Source organism: Dendropsophus ebraccatus, chromosome 5 (genome assembly GCF_027789765.1).
Source record: "Dendropsophus ebraccatus isolate aDenEbr1 chromosome 5, aDenEbr1.pat, whole genome shotgun sequence".
NCBI lineage: Eukaryota > Metazoa > Chordata > Amphibia > Anura > Hylidae > Dendropsophus > Dendropsophus ebraccatus.
Genome location: NC_091458.1, coordinates 97,845,798 through 97,868,342, shown reverse-complemented (window position 1 = coordinate 97,868,342; position 22,545 = coordinate 97,845,798). Strand labels below are relative to the sequence as shown.

The 22,545-nt window shown below is 42.2% G+C and overlaps 1 protein-coding gene across 1 annotated transcript; it reads left to right on the top strand.

Annotated features, from left to right (window-relative positions):
* Positions 1–1,584: 1,584 nt before the first annotated feature.
* Positions 1,585–22,262, top strand: ANKRD10 (ankyrin repeat domain 10). The gene is made up of 6 exons (XM_069970774.1): positions 1,585–1,895; positions 4,515–4,667; positions 5,747–5,838; positions 15,995–16,233; positions 16,677–16,760; positions 20,275–22,262. Exons 1-6 carry the CDS (start codon positions 1,686–1,688, stop codon positions 20,703–20,705), a joined length of 1,209 nt encoding a protein of 402 aa, XP_069826875.1. The 5' UTR covers positions 1,585–1,685; the 3' UTR covers positions 20,706–22,262.
* The last annotated feature ends 283 nt before the right edge of the window (positions 22,263–22,545 follow it).

The following is a 22,545-nucleotide window of genomic DNA, read 5'->3' as shown; positions in this document are numbered from 1 at the left end:
CTTAGGGCTTATAAGTAGCCCCTCCTGTTATTCATGTCACTGTGAAGATTGTAGGAGTGCATGTAGTTGCATTGTGACTGTTTAGTGGCCTCATTGTAAATGTTTTTTAACTCTTCTTTGATGTTTTTGCATTAATGAAGATTTGTTTATAATTTGGAGGGTGCAGCTTTCCATATAGCGTGTCATGGCTGGCTAGCTGTTTTCCATTTATTAGCTGTGCCCACCACCATTCCTGTTTGATTGTATTAGAGATGAGCAAACCTACATTCAGTCTGCAGGCTTTGTAGTTTGCTCTGCTCCGTGCCGCTCCTCCCCAGGTGCTGGGAAAAAATGGATCTGGTCCTGAGAAACTGGGAGAAGTTTCCCAGGACTGGATCCATCCTTTCCCAGCACCTGGGGAGGAGAGGCACGGAGTGGCCAAAGCCCCGCAGCACATTGAGCAGAATCCCCATAAGAACAAAGCACTTCGCTTCAATCCGACTTTGCTTATAGGGGTAGTGCGGCGTTTCAAAATTATTCACTAAATAACACACATTACAAAGTTATACAACTTTGTAATGTATATTATGTTAGTGAATGGCCTCCTTCCCCGTGTCCCCCACCGCCCACGCTAGACCTGGAAGTGTGGTGCACTATACTCACCCGATTCGTGTCGAACCCCGTACGCCATCTTGGGACAATGATGTCATCTTCGGGAGGCCGGCCAAACCGCTCCAGCCGTCCCTCATGCCGGCCCCCCTCTGCCACGTCATAACTGTGCTCAGCCGCGATTGGCTGAGCACAGCTATGCTCAGCCAATCGCAGCTGAGCAGCCGATGACGCGGCAGAGGGGGGCCGGCATGAGGGACGGCTGGAGCGGTTGGGCCGACCTCCCGAAGATGACATCATTGTCCCAAGATGGCGTACGGGGTTCGACACGAATCAGGTGAGTATAGTGCACCACACTTCCGGGTCTAGCGTGGGCGGTGGGTGACACGGGGAAGGAGGCCATTCACTAACATAACATACATTACAAAGTTGTATAACTTTGTAATGTGTGTTATTTAGTGAATTTTGAAACATCGCACTACCCCTATATCTCTAATAGCCACGACTTCCATATACTGACACAGACACTGCACAGTACCACTTCTCTTACCCTGCATCCAGACACTGCACAGTACCACTTCTCTTACCCTGTATCCAGACACTGCACAGTACCACTTCTCTTACCCTGTATCCAGACACTGCACAGTACCACTTCTCTTACCCTGTATCCAGACACTGCACAGTACCACTTCTCTTACCCTGTATCCAGACACTGCACAGTACCACTTCTCTTACCCTGTATCCAGACACTGCACAGTACCACTTCTCTTACCTTGTACATGTATAAATTTTAATATACAAGTTTTTTGCAATAAAGCAAAAAGCCAATACTAATGAAGGAACCCGCTCTACCCCGGAGCCAGCGGCAGCATCGTCTGACACTACAGTCTCTCAGTGAGTAGCGCACCGGCACCACCTATGAACACGGGCAGGGCGGGTCACGTGACCGCAGTGGGCGTTCCCTCACGCCGCGTGTATACAGAGCCATGCCGCTGTGAGGGCGCCCCGGCAGTGAGTTAGCAGGAGGCGGGACTGGCATTGCTCCTCCCCCAGCCCCGGTGTGTGTGTGTTTGGGTGCGTGTGCTCCCGCTCCTCAGATGATGATGTCTGTGTGCTCGGAGCCCGGCTTCTCCAGTGAGGAGGTGCTCAACCTCCGCTTCCCTCTCCACCGAGCCTGCAGGGATGGAGACCTCGGGTGCCTTCAGTCTCTGCTCCAGGGCCCGCCCGGGAACACCGCGCAGCAGCTTGGGAAGGAAGACTCGTGCTACGGCTGGACTCCCATACACTGGGCCGCTCACTTCGGGAAGGTGACGTTGTGGGGAGCGGCGGGCGCATTGTGCTGTGGGGTAGAGCGGGAATATCACTGAGGAGACGGACAGTGGGAGGGGAGAGCGCCATTTTCTTTGGCTCCTTCCCGTTTTGTGGAGAGGCGGGGTGACTGAGAAGGGACCAGAGACAAAGGAAAGGGGGCGGGGCTGTGGGCGTGCCCTGCCGGGCTCCGGAGGAGGCGGCCGCAGGGGGAGGGAGTGGCCGCTGCTGAGGGAGAACAAAGGTGGGAGGTGAGCGCCCGGGACCTCCCTCCGTGTAATGCTGGGGGGGTGAGCGCCCGGGACCTCCCTCCGTGTAATGCTGGGAGGTGAGCGCTCGGGACCTCCCTCCGTGTAATGCTGGGGGGTGAGCGCCCGGGACCTCCCTCCGTGTAATGCTGGGGGGTGAGCGCCCGGGACCTCCCTCCGTGTAATGCTGGGGGGTGAGCGCCCGGGACCTCCCTCCGTGTAATGCTGGGGGGTGGGCGCCCGGGACCTCCCTCCGTGTAATGCTGGGGGGTGAGCGCCCGGGACCTCCCTCCGTGTAATGCTGGGGGGGTGAGCGCCCGGGACCTCCCTCCGTGTAATGCTGGGGGGTGGGCGCCCGGGACCTCCCTCCGTGTAATGCTGGGGGGTGAGCGCCCGGGACCTCCCTCCGTGTAATGCTGGGGGGTGAGCGCCCGGGCCCGTGTACACGGACATAACTGTGTATTCTCCGTGTGGGCTCACCTGTATCCCTCCTGCCCAGTATGAGAGAGTGGAATATGGTGGTGTACTTGGCTCTCATTCTCTATGCTGTATACTGGCTGTATACTGCTGCTGTTCTGGCAGGGACCGGTCACCTTAGTGATGTCTGGACACAATATTCGGCAGAGCAGCCACTTCCTTGTGACCAGACATAACCAGGAAATGTTAGGTGTCGTTCACCTGGAGTAAAACTGGCAGAATTAAAACCACCAGTCTCCGTGTCATACTGGCAGTCTATGGGAGGCTCGCGCACCTCCTCTCTGTGTGTGGAGGAATTGACGTGCAGAGTTCGGACAGTTTTGCTCCGTGTGAATGGAGCCTTAAAGGGAACCTGTCACCCCCCCGTGCCGCGGTGACAGGCTCCCGACCCCCCGCTACAGCCCCCTATACTCACCTTATCCCGCCGGGTCCCACTTCTGGATCCGGTCGGGTCACTGAGATCTCAGCCGCTGCAGCCCGGCGCGCGCTGAGAGATGAGTCCAACGCTCATAGAGAATGACGGAGCACTGGACTCTCGGTCATTCTCTATGAGCGTTGGACTCCTCTCTCAGCGCGCGCACCGGGCTCCAGCGGCTGAGATCTCCGTGACCCGACCGGATCCAGAAGCGGGACTGGGCTACCATGAGCTCCAGTGCTGGCCATACACCTAAGGCTCGATTTACACATTAAAGTGACTGGACCACCAGGCCCAGGCTGAATCAATGGAACCCTATCATAGAGGGGCTAGGGTTTCCTCTCACTAAGGGTGGGTCGGCCCGCCTCCAGTGCTTCAGCCTGGGCCTGGTGGTACAATCACTTTAAGGCCCTGTTCACACTAAGCAAGAACATCGGAATTCCACGGTGGAGCGCTCTGCTGCGGAATTCTGATGTTCTTGCTCAGTGTGAACAGGGCCTAAGGCAGGGATGGGGAATCTTTAGCCCTGCAGCTGTTGCAAAACTACAATTCCCATCATGCTTGGACAGCCAAAGCTTTTATCAAGGAAGTGAAGCCTTGATGCAGTAGTAAGTGCAGGGAAAAAAAACACTTTGTAAGCATTTCCCGTAATAAGTGTATATTGGTGGTTTGTATAACTTTTGGGGGCAATACAATACTTTGATTTAAAAAAAATTCTGGACTTCACCTTTAAGAGAATCAAAAACTTTGTTACCTATAGCAACAGCCAATCACAGCTCAGATTTTTTTGTCAAGAGCAGAATACCAAATAGCAGTTGAGCTGTGATTGGTTGCTTTGGGCTATTACTTGTGTTGGAGATATGGGATGTCTGGAGTCTTCCCTGATGTATACTGCCTGTGCTGGCCTTGGTGCAAAGGGTTGTGACGTTAGATGCGCCTAGTGTATGAGGAGAGCCAGTGTCCTTTCTGTGTGGGGTGTAGAAATCTATACAAGCTAGGAGTTGGTGTAGGTTTCCACTGTAATTTACACCAAATTATAAGCTGCACCCACCTAAAGTAATGCCAAACCACTACAAACTCACCCTTCCAATCATCCCCTATTTATTACTCATCTGAAAGCAAATTATTATTGGTGTAAGTTGAGACCCTCAGGGAGGACATTTGCTTGGGGCCAACAACGATAACATGTTGTTAGATACATGGACATGCACATGCTCCTTATGACTTGCTTGTCTTGGAGTTCACATAGAGGGTATTTGTTTTTTTTGTTTTTTTTCAGAGGTGACACAAGTGTTTGTGATGCAGATTTTACATTTCTTTCAGTCAGTGGGATCTAGATTTCAATGTGGGATATACCTAAGAAAAAAAAACTTACAACGCTTTGATAGATTATTCCTAACTCCATTTACTGAGGTGCATTTAATTTTAAATTGTATTTCCATCTATTAATTGTTGGCATTTCTGCTTTCCTTTCACAGTTGGAGTGCCTGGTACAGCTGGTAGGAGCAGGCTGTTCTGTCAATGCCAGCACAACGCGGTTTGCTCAAACTCCAGCTCACATTGCTGCATTTGGGGGACATCCACACTGCCTGCTATGGCTAATTCAAGCTGGTGCCCATGTAAATAAACAGGTAAACACCCAAAACATTGCTTCAATAAAGTTATATTACGGTCAGTAACAGCGGTAAGGGGTGACATGGCCTCTCTGCTTTGTATTGAGAACTGCTATGGTATAGCTGTGTGTGTGTGTGAGAAAAATATGTCTATTACACACACTGCTATACCAGAGCAGTTCTAGACACACACCCTCGCACCCCAGTGTGTCTGCAGTACTCCCCTTATTTGGGAAAATCTACATTAAATCTATGAAGTGTTAATTTCCCCTCTGGCTAGAATCACATGTGCAGTTTCTGAGTCAAACATGGGAGTAGATACAAAGGAAAAATGCCAAACCACCATTGCATCAGTTTTTGTATAGTAACTGGATAATAAAGGGTCAGTTTAATGTGAATATGCATGCACATTGTTTTACTTGGTTCCACATAGAGGTCTCTTCAACAAAACCAGGAGTGGAACATAAATGCCAGAAATGTATAATGGAAATATTTGGCCCCCTCCTGTATTTTTCACCAACTCCTGGTTGGAGTCACGGAGTGTAAAGAGATGGTAACTAGAGATAAGCGAACCGACTGAAGTTTGGGTTCGTATAAACCTGAACTCTCAGCTTCTTACTGACGCTGTCTACCTGCTCCGTGGAGAGGGTGGATACAGCTGGAGGACCGCCTCGAAAACTGGGATACAGCCTATGGCTATGGCTGTATCCCAGTTTTCCAGGTGGTCCTCCGGCTGTATCCACCCTCTCCACGGAGCGGGCAGACAGCGGCAGTCAGAAGCCGAGAGTTCAGGTTCATACGAACCCGAACCTCGGCAGGTTCGCTCATCTCTAATGGTAACACAGCAAGTATCTGCCCTGTGAGAACATACCCTAAATGGGGCTTTACACTAACTCTTAGAGCAGCACTTGTACACAATGTCAGCTGCTTTTAGATACTATTAAACGGGGGGGGGGATCACATGTTAAACAGGTTTCAAAAATATTTTGAGTACTTTTCTAGATGGCGAAAAAATCGTAGATAATGTATTTTAATTAGTCTAAAAAATTCTGTTGTCTTGTTTACCTGTATTTAGCTTTTCCCACTTTCTTTTTTAGGACTATGTGGGTGAGACCCCTGTCCACAAAGCAGCAAGGGCTGGTAGTATGGACTGCCTTAAGGCCCTTGTATCCAATGGAGCTCAAATAGAGTATGTGCCGCTCTTGTTTCTATTTCTTATGCTTTTACACATTTCAAATAAAATCCAGCACTAAAAATCAACATTTCCTATCAGTAACAAATGAGTAGACTCATTTGTGGAGTCCTGCTTGGGCTTATTGTTTTTGCACAATGCTTAAACCATGCATGGTGCCTTATGTTAACACACACATATCACATTTATAAACAAATTCTATTACTGCCTTCTGTATTAGTAACATCCGAGATACATTATTGTGCTGTTTTTATGTACATTGTTTAACCATTTTTGTCTTGAAGGTTTATAGATTTCCTTCTAAACTGCTTCCTACCAACTCAAGTAGAAGTATTTTCTCATACAAATCACAACAGTGACCGGTATATATTTGCAGTCATGTGACTTCAAAACAGGTTTTATGTTTTTACTTTTCATCTTAATGCTGCACTGTTCAAAAATACACTTTATTAGTGTATCTGCTTTATTTGACTGTGGTTTCTGATTGATCATCTTATTGTACTAGTTAACTAACACAGATCTGTGTGCTCCACAAACCTTTCCAGACTTGGATTACTTAGTGGAAAGTTAGTCTTTCATGTTTGTAAGTAAAATTAAACCCACAAATGTTTGAATACATTTTTTTTAAGCAAACTTTTGACTTGTCACAGTAACACATGAGAATTTTTAATGATTGAGGTCCCTGGATGCTGCAACCTTCCTTCAGTTGCTAAAATAAATTGCCTGAGCACTCTATTCTTATCTTTCTGTTCTCAACTTTTCACATAATGCCAGGAGTATGGTGTAACAATTTGTGGGAAGTCTCATAGACTTTCTAAGAGTTTGTACCATACTTGGGGCCCCTCTCTGAACACAGCCAAGTGGTTCCATGCAGAACAGATCGGGAACAGGGCTTAGTTGATCATTTCTTCCTTTTAGAGTAAGTGATCGAGGGGGGCGGGGGTGTTGGTCAGAAGGAAGGAGGAGGCTGACTTCACTGCACAGACAGCTTTAAAATGGATGTTCAGAAAAAACACACTTATGAGCTATACACAGGATAGTCAATGATCAACAGAGTGCTCACCCCCGGCCCTCCCGCCAACCAGCTGTTCAGTGCCTGTACTAAACAGTAAAGGGACCATAAGCAGCCTCTTCTGTTTACTGTGCAGTAGCTGAGCCTGGTTGCTGCCAGTCACCTGAGCTGCAGTTATGCTTCACCGTCGCTACACAGTGAACTGAGCCAGCTACTTCCGTCCCTGTTCACTGTGTAATATTCTGACTGACCTACACTAAGGATAGCTTATCAGTCTATTTTGGCCAGAAAACCCCTCTGTTTCATAGATTACAGCTAGTTGCTGTGGACCTAAATGGGATTTTGTAGGCCAAGGTTTTCAGGATAGGCTATCAATATCAGATCTGTGGGTGTTGATGCCCAACCAATCAGCTGTTAGCCAGAGCCACGGGGGCAGCATACACAGAGAACAGAGCCGTAAGCAGACAGCACTGTCTTCTGTTCTGTTGATCTGCTTAGTAAACTGCTCTTGTAGTGCCTTTACTACAACTTAACAGGAGCTGCTTATAGCCATCACACTCAAGATGGAAGCTTCTTAGGTTTCTGTATTTGCAACCCTATTCATAAAACACAAAGGATGACCTTTTGCTTCTTGAGGCACGATTCCTTAGAGTGCTCATTGGTTGCAAAATGCACTTAAACTATTTAACCTTGTGCAGGCCTACCGTACAAAGAAATTAAAAACAAATGAATTCCAAAGCAAGTTTACTTAGAACAAAGCTTGTACAATCTTGCTTTACATGCATCTCCCAACTTGGTATCATTTGGATCCAACTCCACCAGTCATTTACATTACAAACAGAGAAGATTGTCGGCAGTAAGATACGACATGGTCCATCTAGTCTGCCCTTTTATTTCCCTTCTTATCTTAGGATGGATATATGTTTATCCTGGGCAAGCTTGCATTCACGTGGATTTACCAACCACATCTGCTGGAAGTCTGTTCCAAGCATCTATTGATCTTTTAGTAAAGAAATATTTTCTTCTGTCTCTGATTTCCCCCCCCCCAAATCTCAGATTGTGCACTCATGTTCATGTATTCAGTTTTGTTTTTCTTTAAACACTACCCATCTTGAAGCTTATCTAGTCATTTAACACATTATTGCTCTTGGGTTTCTACTACTTCATTTTCAGAGAGAAACCATATAAGCATGTTTGAGAGGCCAGAAATTGCTTGATCAATAGTCTCTCAGTGATGTCTGTTTCAACAGAACATGCACCCGTAATGTCATTACTTCCTTTCTATATTTTTCTAAATCGATTAGCTCTGGGACACTGGACAATTACTTTTTGCGTATTTTATGATCCATAACAAACCACTATGTGTTTTCCTAGCTGAATGCACAAAAAAGTAAAGCCTTAATTTATCACCTATGGGTGTAAAGAACTGCTCTTTCCTTAGACTGTTTTACAATCCACCTCAACACATACTGAAATTTATCACTGACACCATTCTGGAATGGCTTCCAAATTGTCTTTTGGAATGCTCAAATATGGGGGGAAGCTTTTTATTTTTCTGTTTTTGTAAATGTAATTCTTGCAGGAATTCTGTACAATTAAATCACTACTTTGCTAGAGGCTATAAAGCCATATTCTTTCGTTTGGAACATTTTTGATTTTATAATTTTTTTTATTTTATTTTTTGCCAAGTACACTTATCCCTTTTCATATTTGAAGCTCTATTCAATTTCAGTTACTCCTCCAGTATATTATATATTGGGAGTGTGTACACGCATATGCTCCAGAACGAATACAGTTTTCTTATAATTTTTCTGTAGGGACTGTTGTCATATATTTTCATTTTGGGCTTTATGTATATCAAAGCAGTATAAAATTGGCTCTATACAACCACTGAATCAGATATTTTGTAAACAGTCTTTTCAACTCTGGACCCTATATTTTTAAAATATTTTTTTATTTATCAGACTTTGTCCACTGGACTGTTCAAAGCCACTACTGTCTGATCTTTTGTTCCACAGGAGAAGAATGGTGCCTGTCAACTGCCAACAGCTTTGTGCTATATATTTGCTCATGTTGCTTACTTTTTCCTGATCTTAAGCTGTCACAAAGTTGTGACACAAGCTGCATTTCTGCAAATACATTTCATACAATGCTAATTTCTGTTTATCTTTGCCATTTAATTTTTTTTGTAGTCCATCCTTATAAGTTTATTTAGGTTTTTTAATTTATTTTTCTTCAGGCTCTGCCCAAATGTTAAGTGCTTAGCAAATTTCATAATTTTTGTTTTTTCTCTTTTACACATGTTGTATTTACTGAGTCTCTTACACAGAGCAGTTTTACTTTCCCCTGGGAATGCATAAAACCAACTATTTTGTTCTTTATTGTTACATATATATATATTATATTATATAATCATCTTGACTAGATAGCATGTTTAAGATTGTACAGGAATTGTTCAAACTAAACAAATTGCCTTCTGGAAATCAATTGACCCTTCATGCAGCATTGTGATGAAAATGAAACTTGTTTTGTCAAACTGCACCCACATATCGGTGTCACTTTACCATGAATCAATACTTCCTTATTTTAACAGCAGTTACTCCTAAATTGTCATTTAAAAAATACATTCTATGAAATCCCTTTCAAATGAATTTTTCAATAAAGTTTCTTAAATTTTTAGCCTTGGCTAGGAGCCCTAATATCAAATTGTAATAAAAATCTATTTCAAAGGTGGTTTACAAACCATGATTGTACTATGGGCTCTAGCGCTCTTTTTTTTGGGGGGGGGGGGGGTTTATGTCAATGTCATTTAAATGTTGGATACAGATATGTGATCACGTACATGATCAGTTTTCTGTTTATTTTTCTGTAATTTGCCATTTCCCTATTTTAAATTAGACGTTTTTGAAAAGAAAAAAAAAACTGTAAAAACTACACGTGTCAATGTTTTACAGCTACGTAATTCGAATTGACTTGATTTTTTCAAGTAATCCTAGAAAGGGGAGCATCCCAAATAGAAACTGCTGAAACTGCCACAGGTGCTTCTCCGAAAACCTTACAGTTGTGGCAATGAGTGTTCAGTATCGCTTCCTTTCTGCACACAAGGCATACTGTTGAGGTATTTGTTGCGGTGATTGGTTTTAATGCTAATTTAGGAATTCAGTTTTAGAAATTTTAGACTTGCATGCATATATTACCCTAATATACAGTGTCAGCCTTACCTATTAACTAACAGTAGCCACATGGAGGTTAGTTATTTTACTGTTGTAACAGGAGGAAGATGTGAGCGTTCTCTTAAATTGTCTGGTGGCATTTACATAATGTGCTAACTTATCCAGCACAGGACATATTTATGAAAATGTGTCCTTGTGTCTCTTGTGATACATTCTATTATGTAAGAATGTACTGTTGTCTTAGTGGTTCTGGATTACTCATCCAGGCTATAATAACCATCAGAAAAAAACACCTAATGGGGTTCTGACTAGAAGAAAAGTCAATGTCTACACAATACTGTAATCCTACTGGCTTAACTCATTCAAATCCCTGCTAAAAATCTGCAAACTGTCTGTTATATCATGTACATCTTGTCTGTAGCTCAGATAAAAATTTCATTTGCTTTTATAGATAAGTCTTTTAAGGTGCCACTACTTGGCCCAGTTTGTCAGTAAACTGTAGCCACGACAGGCAAGACCAGTCACTCATTTGGCACTGTTGTATACTCTTAAAGCGTAACTATAAAATATTTTGACCTTTCAGTTTTAGTTAGCTTAGGGCATGATAACAATTTTTGCAATATACATTAATAACCTAAAATGAACTGTTTTTTAAATACAGAAGGCTGATTATGCCCTTACAGCTCTGTCTGGCTCTGACTTACTTCTGCATTCCTGCTGGACACGCCCCCTCCCTGGAGATCCGTACTTAGAGTACAGACTCTGACAGCAGCATCAGATAACAGCCCTGACACAGACATAAACAAAACCTCCTCCCCCCTCCTAGCAGCATGTTCTCCCCCCTCCCCTCACAGAGGTCACTAAGCAGAGCTGAGGGTGTTGTGTGTGTGAGGAGCAGCGCAGGGGAGGAGATGGCTGGAGGGACAAGTATCCAGTGCTTCAACAAGGAGGGACATGCCAGCCATGACTCCCAATGTACTGCATGAGGGAGAGTGGGTGAGTCACTGAGGGGAGGACTACAAGTCCCAGCACAACACAGCTGTAGTCCTTCCATAGTACATATAACATTCACTATCAGAGGTCTGCAGCAGGTGCCCCCAGCTCCATGGCTGACATTATCCTACAGTGTTATGAGAGCAGATGACTGTATCTAATCCCACTGTGTGTGATACCATCGGCTGGTGCTTTGTATCTAATCTTACATTGTGATACTGTATGCTGGGGCTCTATCTGATGGCACTGTGTGTGATACATCTGCTAAGGTGCTGCTCAGTGGATGGAGGGACCCAGCCAGGGAGAGAGGGATAGGCCACGCCCACTTTCTCAGCCAGAAGAAAAATTCATTTATTCTTCTGAGCCAAACAACTGGGGATATCTCAGCAAACGCACACGCTATCAACGCAGTTTATGGCTCTTTTTAAAGGGTTACACGTGGGCTTTTTATTAGAAAAATTTAATTTTTTGGCTACTGAAATTATAGTTACGCTTTAAGTTGAATGCTAAGAAGTACAAACCATGTGCCTAGTCTAGACTTGTGGGCACATGCTCAGTTCTTTAACTTACAACCTATAATCCTTTTTTTAAAAAAACAATAAAATGCCATTGTTGGCTAAGAATTTATCTTGCTGATGTACCCAAAATTTCTACTGTTGTAACCAAAACGCAGTGCATACTAATACTTTTCTGTGTTCCACATTGTGGATAATATTGGCCGCCTTTTTTATGACTTTTACAACAAAAAACGCCTGTCCACCATCTCATATGTAGATTCACAGATTCTGAATTATCAAGGAGTTTAAACATCTCACAGGTTAAAATCAGTTCAGATGACTTAACATTGTTACTGTATATCTCAAATTCAATTCAGTGTTTCTCTCCAATTGATTTCTTTAACTCCTAAATACTATTGTGGCAATGGATACTTTTCCCATCTGTATGCAACTCTTCATGTAAATGTGTTGCATAAATGGACTACCATTTTGCACTGAAACTCCTAATTAAAGTCACTGTTCTCCTTCCTTTTTAGTGGTTAGAATTTATTTTATTTTGTCTGATAAGATATTTTCCACTACATACTCACCCCAATACAATCAGATTGTAGATATCCTCAAGAAGAACATCTCCATTTTACGACAGGACGTGACTCTATCTGGAATCCTGGATCAGGGTTTCAGATGTGTACCACGTAGGGGCAGATCATTGGGGGATTTACTATCGCCAAGTATGCTGCATCCTGATACTCCGCAGACCACCTGTAAGCTCAAGGGTTGCTACAAATGCGGAGACATCCGTTGCCCAATTTGCAAGTATGTGACCCACAACAAAAATACCTTCAGTGATAGTTCTAGGGAAAGAACTTATGAAATAGGTGATTATCTAAACTGTAACAGTGATCATGTAATTTACATTATCAGTTGCACGACTTGTAATCTGCTCTACGTGGGCTGCACTATAAGAAAGTACAAACAACGTATTAGTGAGCACCTTGCGAGCATTAGAAAGCAACACAGATCCAACATATCGGGGGCAGCAAAACATTTTATTGAGACACATGGAGGGGATGTCAGCACCTTCAGCACATATGCTATCATAAAAGTTAAAAAACCTCCGAGAGGAGGTGACTGGCACAAACAAGTTCTGCATAAGGAGGCACAAATGATATTTCGTTTGGACACGAGGCATCCAAAGGGTCTGAACTATAGAAATGACCTACTTTATCATTACTTATAATTTAGCATTTACTCTCACTTTACACATATATTGGAACCTATCCAGACACGTACACAATCAGTGGGAGTTCTAATTCATGCTACACCTGTGCTCTTCAAGCACATGATCCATGACGTAGGGATCTTTTCATTGGCTGGTCACCTGTTTTTATTCGTCACAATGTCCATTTTCTACTAGACCATGATTAAGCGCAGTAGCGTAGGTCCTGCTATGCTAACCGCTAGATTTTAACATGCACGAATAAAAGTAAAATTTTAAACTTCTACGTCCAGGAGTGCCGACTTCAACACTTTCCTTCTTCAGCTAAACTTTGCATACAGCGTCTGGCCAACGCCCTGAAGATCGAGCACCCTCCTTAGTCCTACTTGTTGTTGCTGACTACTAACTGGTGAGCTGTATCTCTTTTTCCTTTTTTTCTACTATTGCTATTTTTTCTGATAAGATATATTGCAAAGGTTTTAAAAATAGCTTAAAAAATTGATCTATTCAAAGTTTGTTGAATGACTGGGCCTATTCAACAGCAACATAGGCCCTCATCCAACATTGGTTGTCAGATTTACAGACCACTATTACCTACAAAAACATTGGGACAGATTAGGTCCACATCTTTGTGACTGTGATTTTCAAATCTACTTGTAAAGACTCCTGTATTGCAAACCATTTTCTATCTTCTTCCCACCTGGATCCAGGTGACGCTGCATGTATGGAATGCCATTTGCTGCTTTATTTATTCTGATCATCTCCCCTCCCTCCCCCACAAGCTCTTTGGTCTCTTCCCTCAGTATTTTTAAACATTATATTGGTAACAGAAATCCAACTCCCCACCAAATGTCTGCAGTCAGATGCAGAATTATTTATATACAACAAGAAGACTACAAAGTGATTTGAGGATCTAGGTTAACCCTGGCTTACCCTCACTGCCTTTTCATAACTTTTGAGAGATTTGCCCTTGTTTTTCACTGTAACCATAAGTATATTTATTTTTTTGGCTATGCTTTATTTTGCTTATTGCTATTTGTCAATACTAACATAACAAAGCTGCTTGTATTTCTGTCATCACGCTTACCATTTGATGTATTGTCAGTTTACAGCTTCAGCCTTGCGTAATGTTTGATTCTGTACTAAGATTAACAGCAGAGAAAGACCAGATCTCTCGTAGGACAGATATATTTATTCCAGGCATTTTATATTAAAGGGGTTGTCCAGCGGCCATTCTCTTTTAATGTTATATAAAATAAATATAATATCCTTACCTGTCCGTGCCTCCTTGGTGTTCCCCGCTGACTGCAGAGGTTCCACTTCCGAGACAATCTCTGCCAATCACTGCGGACCTTCACTTCCAAGGTGAGTTCGTCTTGGGGTACTATTAGACTGGCCGATAGGGGCCCGATAATAAATGTAAACGAGCGCCTATTACACGGCCCGATAATTGCCTAATGAGGGCTGCAGAGACATTGTTACCGATGTTCTTGCAGCCCTTGGTAAACTGGTATACATTACCTATCCCGGGTTCAGGGCTCCTGCTGCTCCTCTTCTCCCTGGGTCCCGCGCGCTGCAGCTCCAGAGCGGCCTGTGTTAGCTGACAGGCCACTCAGCCAATCACTAGCCGAGGTGGTCTCGGCCAGTGATTGGCTGAGCGGCCGTCAGCTAAGACAGGCCGCTCTGGAGCTGCAGCGCGCAGGACCCGGGAAGAAGAGGAGCAGGAGGAGCCCTGGACCATGGATAGGTAATGTATTCTTTTGCAAGTCATTAGCCGCCGGCCACGCACCGCTATTACATGTAGCATGGTCGGTGGCCGACAATTATATGTCTGAACCTATATCAACGATCAGCCGATGACAACGATCATCGGCTGATCATGGTGTTTATTACACGGAACGATAATCGCCCGGATAGGGCCGATTATCGTTCCGTGTAATAGTACCCTTAGAAGTGAAGGCTCTGCAGTCAGCGGGAGTTTCTTTGCATCATTTTTGTTTGTTTGCATCCAATTCATTGTCTCCATCTAGCATTAGTTTCAGAGAATCATCCTAATTTGCCATTTTCCTCTATTTTTGCTAATCACTTCAATCTCAGAATTACATTTTATAATTTTTCCTGATGTGTAAAAAAAAAAATGTGAATGTGACTCAATTTTAAATTAAACTGTTGCCTGCCAAAACAGTGGTATTAAAAGCTGTAATCTTAAGATATAGAAATGACCCTGTTGAAGGCATTGGTCAATTTGTAGTGGTAATTTTACAGCCCCAAAGAATTTAATTACTTTGCATTGCAGATCAGGATTCTAAAGGCCATTTTTGAGAAACCCACATAAAGGTTAAGACCTGCTACTTGTAATACATGTGGGACCTTACATTACATTACACACGAGAATGTGTATTTGTAGAACCGCTTAAGGCATTTATAGCACAGTTTTATTGCAGTTCTATACATTTACTTTTAATATTTGTGTGCGCCATTTTGTAAAATGACACTTTCCTATGATTTACTGACTGGCCCACTTTGCTAGTTCAGGCGGCTTTTCTAGTAACCATTTCTAATCAATGGCCAACAATAAATTGCATTCTGGCTGTATTCTGGCTAATCAGTTTTATGGTGCCCTTAGTGGGGTTACTCCATTGACTGTCACACAAATCCTTACATCTTGAGAAAAAAGTTAAATAAGCTATCTAAATCTGCCATAATACCAATATTGCAAACATATTAAGATTCCAAATGTGATTCTCGAAATGTGTGAGCTCTTAGATGTTCAGCCTCACATGCTTGATATCATGTCTGTGCCACTTGCTTTTAACCAGTAGGAGTTACAGATTTGTGTAACATCCTGGACAAATACCCCAGCATTTGATATAACTAGAACAAAGACATGGGAAATGCCACAGACAATCTTATTTGGTAATATTTAGTATAGCTTCTGCTGTCATACTCTATTTAAGTTTGTAGCGTAGGAATAATAAACTTCCTTTTGTGCTTTAGCAATAGCTGTCTTTCTAGGCACAGTGAGATTCTAAGCTGGAGTTTAGGAAATAGTAACTGAGCATTTAACAATGATTTCTTTAGAATTAGTAATTATGTTTACTTTATTTACAAATAGCTTACATATTCTGGAAAAGGAAAGGCCTTATTAGATTAAAGTTTTGCAGTATGGCTGTATGATTGTTTAGCCTTCAGATAGTTAGCCACTGAGGGCTCACCCTGTGCAAAGAGTAGTATTTAATTCAATTTTTTTGTTATGCAGCTTTAGGAATGCCAATGGCTTGACAGCGGCTGACCTTGCACACTCCCAAGGCTTTCGAGAGTGTGCTCAGTTTCTCCTTAACCTCCAGAACAGTCAGCTAAACGGTTTTTACTACTGCAACTCCTTAAATGGAGTTCACCAAGGAAACTCCTCTAATCATTTTAATGGCGGCACAATAAATCGCAAGCGATCATTCAATGGCTTAGAGGCTTATACCATCAAGAAGCTTAGAACTGAAGGTGAGCAATTATTTTTCTTTTCCTTTTTTTATAGAAAATTGTGACTAGTAATCCTGGGCATTTTGTATAGGCTGATTTAAAGAAAAAAAAGAACCCATATGGTTCCTTCTAGAAGTCTTTTAATGTATTGTTTATATCGGGCAGTCCGGCTCTCTCATTTTACCAGAAACTGATGACAAAAGTTTATTAGTTGCCCTTAGGCTTTCTATTCTGAAACATCGAATATTAGGAATTGTCCCATTCAAATGAATGGGATCAGTTCGAACATCAGTTTCCCTCCAGTGCTTTGCTTTTGCGTCGGTGGGAAATAAAGTCGGACCGTCAGATATGTGAAGACTGCCTAACAAGTAGTTCATCTGGTTTTACTTTTAGCATGTTATACTCTTGCTTGATTGTTTTTCTCTTTGATATCTGTAGATTTGCCTTTGATGTTTGTCTTTCAGGAGGCAGCGTTCATTTACGGGCTGAATTGACCGGAGGGGTTGAAGATGAGAGCATGCATGTAGAAAATCACTCTGAGATATCAGGTGGGGTTGGGCAGTTTTCTGACAGATGCTGCAACATACAGCTGGTTGAAGATCTGAAACCACAAGAGAGCACATCTGTTAGGCCAGCAAATAATATATGCACAGTGTCTCCAATGCAAACACCCTTTCGTTGCATTAGCCAGTATGCTTATTTTTAAGTATTTTCATCTATGAAGTAATAGTATCCCTATCATCATTCTCTGATTTGTATCATAACTTCATATGCTATAAAACTTAATAAAGCCTTTTGGGTGGGATCTATATAGCCTGATAAATAAGGCACATCCACCCATACAGTGTATAGTATTGATCTGTTCTACTAGTTCCAGGCTTTATCTTCTACTATGTCGCAATTTCTCTTATTCTGTTTCTTCTGAACAAGTGGATTTTTAAACTGTATATTTAAGTATATGCAGCAGATATTTTATTGGTATGAATGTTGTAGTTATTAAAATCAGTAAAAATTGGAGTGCAATTGTTGTGGTTTAAAACTCTAAAGTGATTAGCGGTTTAAGCGGATTTCAGGGAAAATGTGCCAAGAAAGGAATTATTTTGGTTTTATTTTATATAAAAGTTGTATTTCTAACTCCAAAAGTTAACCCCTATCCACAGAATAGGAAATAACAAGCTGGTGGAAGTCTAACCATTGGGATCCCTAAAAAAAGTACACAGCCAGCGCTCCATTCTTTCTGAGGGGCTTCTGAACATTGCCAAGCTGTCACAAGCTCCATCTATTTAGGGTACAATCTATGTTTGTTGTCTATGTCGATGGAGGTCCCAGTGGTTGAACCCCCAACAATAAGCTTGTCACCCTTGTTCTTGTGGAGAGGGGCTACCTTTATATTTCGGCCAGTACAGACTTGCCAGGACCAATTGCATCTAAATGCATCATGCATGTCAGCTGCTCATTGTCTTTCGACATGTGCTAGTACGCTGAACTATTATTGGCCTAAAATGTGGCTATTTGGCCAGGTAAGGCTTATAATTGATCAGTGTAATAGGGCCTTAAGAGTCCTCAGTCTCTGCATTACAATTATGGTACAATATAATAACTCATTATGCCCATAGAGCCATTTTTTATCTCCACTTTAACAGCGGATGATCCCTACCCCTCAGTGTTTCCTTTCTGTTGTTGAAAGGGGCCAGGCTGGGAAAAAACAATACGGTATTCGCCTGTCAATTCTTAAAGCACCCAGTTCCTGATCCCCATCTTGACTCAAGGGAGTGGCTGTGCAGACAATCCCTAGATATGGTGGATAGAGATTTTATATTACAAATGAAGGGAAGAGCTTAGTTTGCTCGGTAGTTGGCTGCCTTTGATTTCTGTGATGCTCCACCCTGGGTGCCTTAAAAAGCTGAATCCAGTCCTGGGGAACTTCTCCCAGTTTCTCAGCACTGGATCCAGCTTTTCCAGGCATTTGGGGTCGAGCGTCAGGGAGCTGCACAGAGTTCAAAGGCAGCCGGCATATAAGCGGATTGCTGAGCAAACTAAGCATTTTGATGGAGATTTATCAAACTGGTGTAAAGTAGAATTGTCTGAGTGTCCTGTTGCAACCAATCAGATTCCACTTTTCATTCCTCACAGGTTCTTGCTAGGGGCAACTAATAGTCACTCAACTCATCCACTTCCTCTTTAATTGTTTTTTGTGCAACAGAACTGTACTTGTAATGCTACGGGGAAACATTACACAAAATATAAATAAATTTAAATCTCTATCTGTAATTTTCTTTCTTTTGAGAGAGGAATAGAGCACTCAACCGACCACCTTAAAGAGGATGTACCACCAGGTTAAGCTGAACCCACGGATCAAACAGCACCGTCACAGGGAAGCCGGTGCCGTGGTCCATTTTTCGGACCGCGGCCCGGGTTCCCATGCACGGCGCCGTACTATGCACCGAAACCGGCCCGTGCTCAAGCACTGGAGGCTGACCGGGCCCCCCCAGTGGGAGGGAATTTCTTCCCTGTATGACGCGGCTCCCTTTAGAATGAATGGAGCCACGTCATACAGGGGAGGGAATTCCCTCCAACTGTGGGCGGCCCGGCCCTCCTCCAGTGCTTGAGCACCGGCCGGTTCCGGTGCATAGTACGGCGCCGTGCACGGGAACTGGGCCGCGGTCCGAAAAACGGACCACGGCACCGGCTTCCCCGTGACGGCGCTGTTTGATCCGTGGGTTCAGCTTAAAGTGGATGTACCTGGTGGTACATCCTCTTTAAGGTGGTCGGTTGGGTGCTCTATTCCTCTTTCAAACCCAGAAGTGCTGCTCAGTGGGACTGGGCTCTGTGAAAAGGGCATCAAAGGGGGAGCAAGGAAAGAAAGCATACAGATTTTTAACATTTACCTTGCTGAGCAGAATTGTAAGGGGGGAGCTTCACTGCTTTTCAAGAAATTGCATAATGTGAGTTATACTAAATGGCGAACATAGTTCTGCTATACATTATATGACATACACATTCAGGACATAGAAAACAAATGGTATGGGTTCCAATTCAAGAATAATGTAGAGATGATTAGCAGGAGCTTTGTTTAATACCCACGTTTAAGGTAGATATGATTTTACATAAAAGCCTATCAACAATTATCTTGCACTCTCCTATAGCTCATCACAAACAACCTCTCTGGGTTTCTGCTGCATGGAAGATATGTGATAGGACAAGTCAAACAATTACAGTTGGCCCAGCTCCATTACTATTTTCCATGTTAGTAACTATGCTAACATGAATTTTGGGGCTGCATTTTTCAGTGTAGTGGTATATTCACACATCTGTAGTGCGGAACTGCAATCTAAGACACTGCATTGAAAATAGTGATTGGGGGGGAGGGAAATGGGTGGGAGGACAGAAGAACACAATGAATGTGTGACTAATGCCTAAAGGGCCTATTACACGGGTCGTCAGAGGAGCAAACGAGCGATGTCAGCGCTCGTTTGCTCCTCGCTCGTTGCCGTCGCTATATAACGCGGCTGCAGCGAGCGGGAGGGGCGGCGGGGGGGATGCCCGGGTGATCGATGATCGTCCGGGCAGCCCATAGGATATAGCAGCGTCTGCTGCCGATGCTCCTATTCAACAGAGCGACTGCAGCAGATCGCTGCTATATCAGTCGCTTGTTTTTCAACATGTTGAAAAACAAGCGACTGCAACGATCAGCCGACATGAACGATGTCGGTTGATCGTTGCACTCTATTCCAAGGGACAATTATCGTCCGTAGCGGCCGATATCGGCCGAATACGGACGATAATCGTTCCGTGGAATAGGGCCTTAAGATAGGGAAGGGGAATCTGCAGCCCTCCAGCTGATATATATTTATATTAGTGTGTGTGTGTAAGGGGAAATATATATATATATATATATATATATATATATATATATATATATATATATATATATATATATATAATATTATTATGTGTGTGTGTTTTTTTTTTTTTTTTTTTTTTCATCACTGTTAGGCTGTAACACCCATGGCTTTCTATAAGAGTTTTCAAGGCTTGTGACAGGTTTGTTTCTTGATGCAGATGTGAATGGTAGCTACACTACGTTAACAAATGGACAAGCATGTAATGGATTTAATATACCACTTGGAGAAATGGAGAAAAGTCCTGCGAAGTGCCTTCTTTTGTCACAAGGATTCAACCATGTCACAGATGGCAAGAAAGAGGGCGCTGATGAGAATGGGACTTTTCCTGAAAATAACATTACTATAAAATCTCAAGCTTGTGGCTCTCTGCATAGTAATGGGAGCCCTAGCAGTTGGGTGACTCCTAGGCCTTCATTGGGTGATGGGGCTGCTGATGTCTTACAGTATGGCTACTATCATGGATTTGGAGATTCTGCTGAAAGCTTACCTGAGTACAGTAGTCTCATAGAACATTCTGATTCTGTCAATGTTGAACATAGGTATAAAAATACATTCATAAGCACACTTCACCAGTATCAGGGATTCTAAGGTTGTGTACTGGTTAGCAGGAATGGTTGTAAACTTTAAAACCTGGCATCTAAAATACAAACAGTTATAGAATATTATCTTTATTGCCCATTTATAAGCATATAAGATTGTTTTTTTTCCCTCTAAAATTTAGACATTGTTTATGTATAGACAGATTCCATTCTCTTTCGAGGTCACTGCTTATAATAATTCCAACTGTACACAGTAGCTACTTATAAAGGCAGAGAAGCACTTTGAAAGCCAGGGTATATTGCAAGTTTAAAAGCAAATTTCTTCCAAAAAAATGACTGCATCATAGTATGGGCATCTAGATGTTAATGTACGTGACAAAGTAAAGGGCATGAGTCGCGCTATCACACTGTGCTTTGAAAACGCTTTTGTTTATGTCCACTTTATGTTAAATGACACTGTTTTGTTTTCCAGTTTTTTTAAACTGCTATGCAAATAGTAAGGGATATATCTATTTTTTTGTATCTAGCGAATTGTATTTTTCTTTTATTATATATGAAAAGCATTTCATAACTTGCCCTCACCTTTTGGGTGCATATTGCTAGCTTATTCATTCCATATTGTGTTTTTGTTTTTTTATGCCTGTTTTAATCAAAACAGAAAAATGGTAATGATAGACCTTTCTGAATCTTTGTTAGAACAGGAAAAGGGCAAACAATTCAAGTTGAATTTGAAGAATTATTTTATATTCTAGAAAACATTGCTTCTAAAATGTTAGGAAGCCAATTCCTTTCTTAATATTAAGATACTTTCTAAAGAAGGTAAATTTGACTCATTTCATTTCATAGATTTGTATTGTAAACAGGTTTTTTTATGTTTTTGTAGCAGATTTTTCTTCTAGAGACCTTAGTACTGTAAACTGTTTAACAAGGGAGTATTTGTTCTTTGCAATAATACAAGTGAACGTGGATGAAATAAGTATAGACTTATGACAGCATGCACCAGTTTCAGCATCAGCAGTCAACATTTATTTTGGATCTATGTACTATTTCAGCTGATCAGTGTTGTACTATGTAAAGCCTCAACCATGATTAGGCATGAAGAAAGTTGCATTGTATCGAAATCTGTTTTGTCATTGCTTCTGTGTTTTTAGATTTTTCTTTTTAACAAGCTTGAAATCATTTACATTTTGCATTGTGTAAACTGTGTATCAACACTCGCTGCAAACATTTGTTACACCTAATCTTGCCACTTACTCATTGATTGGATGGTTACAGTGTACAGAATTGTATATATTGCTTATGCTTGCAAAGTTTTATTTTCTTGTTCTTTACATATAACTGATTTATGTTCTGTTCTTAATGAACAAATATGTCTGTGTGTTACATTAAGACTAAAGTTCAGTTTTCTTATCCTAATTTTCAATGGTTCTTTTGACAAAATGCTTCCCATCCTCTCTGAGTTAGTGGCACACACATTTTTTTAAAAGTAAAAACTGACTTTTCTCATTTATTTTGGTTTCCATTTATACCGTTTTCTACATTGGAAAGGGAAAGCATGTGCCCTAAGATTTGTGTTAATAAAAAAAAAATTAAGCTACTGCATAAACATTTTTTTTTTTGCTTTTATGGTTTTGTTTTATTGGTGACAATGTGAATGTTAATACTTTAAAGGGGCGCTCCACTGTAAAAAAATAAATAAATTATGAAATGCATAGGCTTTATAAAGTTACGTAACTTTTTAGAGTAGCTTCACACATAACGTATCAGTGGATTTTCTGCTGCAGCAGATTTGATTCTGTGTTCATTCATTTAGTCAAATCTGCTGAGGATCCACAGCAGAATATCCACTGCGATACGGTACGTGTGAAGCTACCCTTAGTTACATTGTA

Coding starts and splice junctions, on each gene's coding strand:
- ANKRD10 (XM_069970774.1), top strand. CDS start 1,686: ATGATGATGTCTGTGTGCTCGGAGCCCGGCTTCTCCAGTGAGGAGGTG. Junction 1,896..4,514: donor GGGCCGCTCACTTCGGGAAG/GTGACGTTGTGG, acceptor TTCCTTTCACAG/TTGGAGTGCCTGGTACAGCT. Junction 4,668..5,746: donor GTGCCCATGTAAATAAACAG/GTAAACACCCAA, acceptor TTTCTTTTTTAG/GACTATGTGGGTGAGACCCC.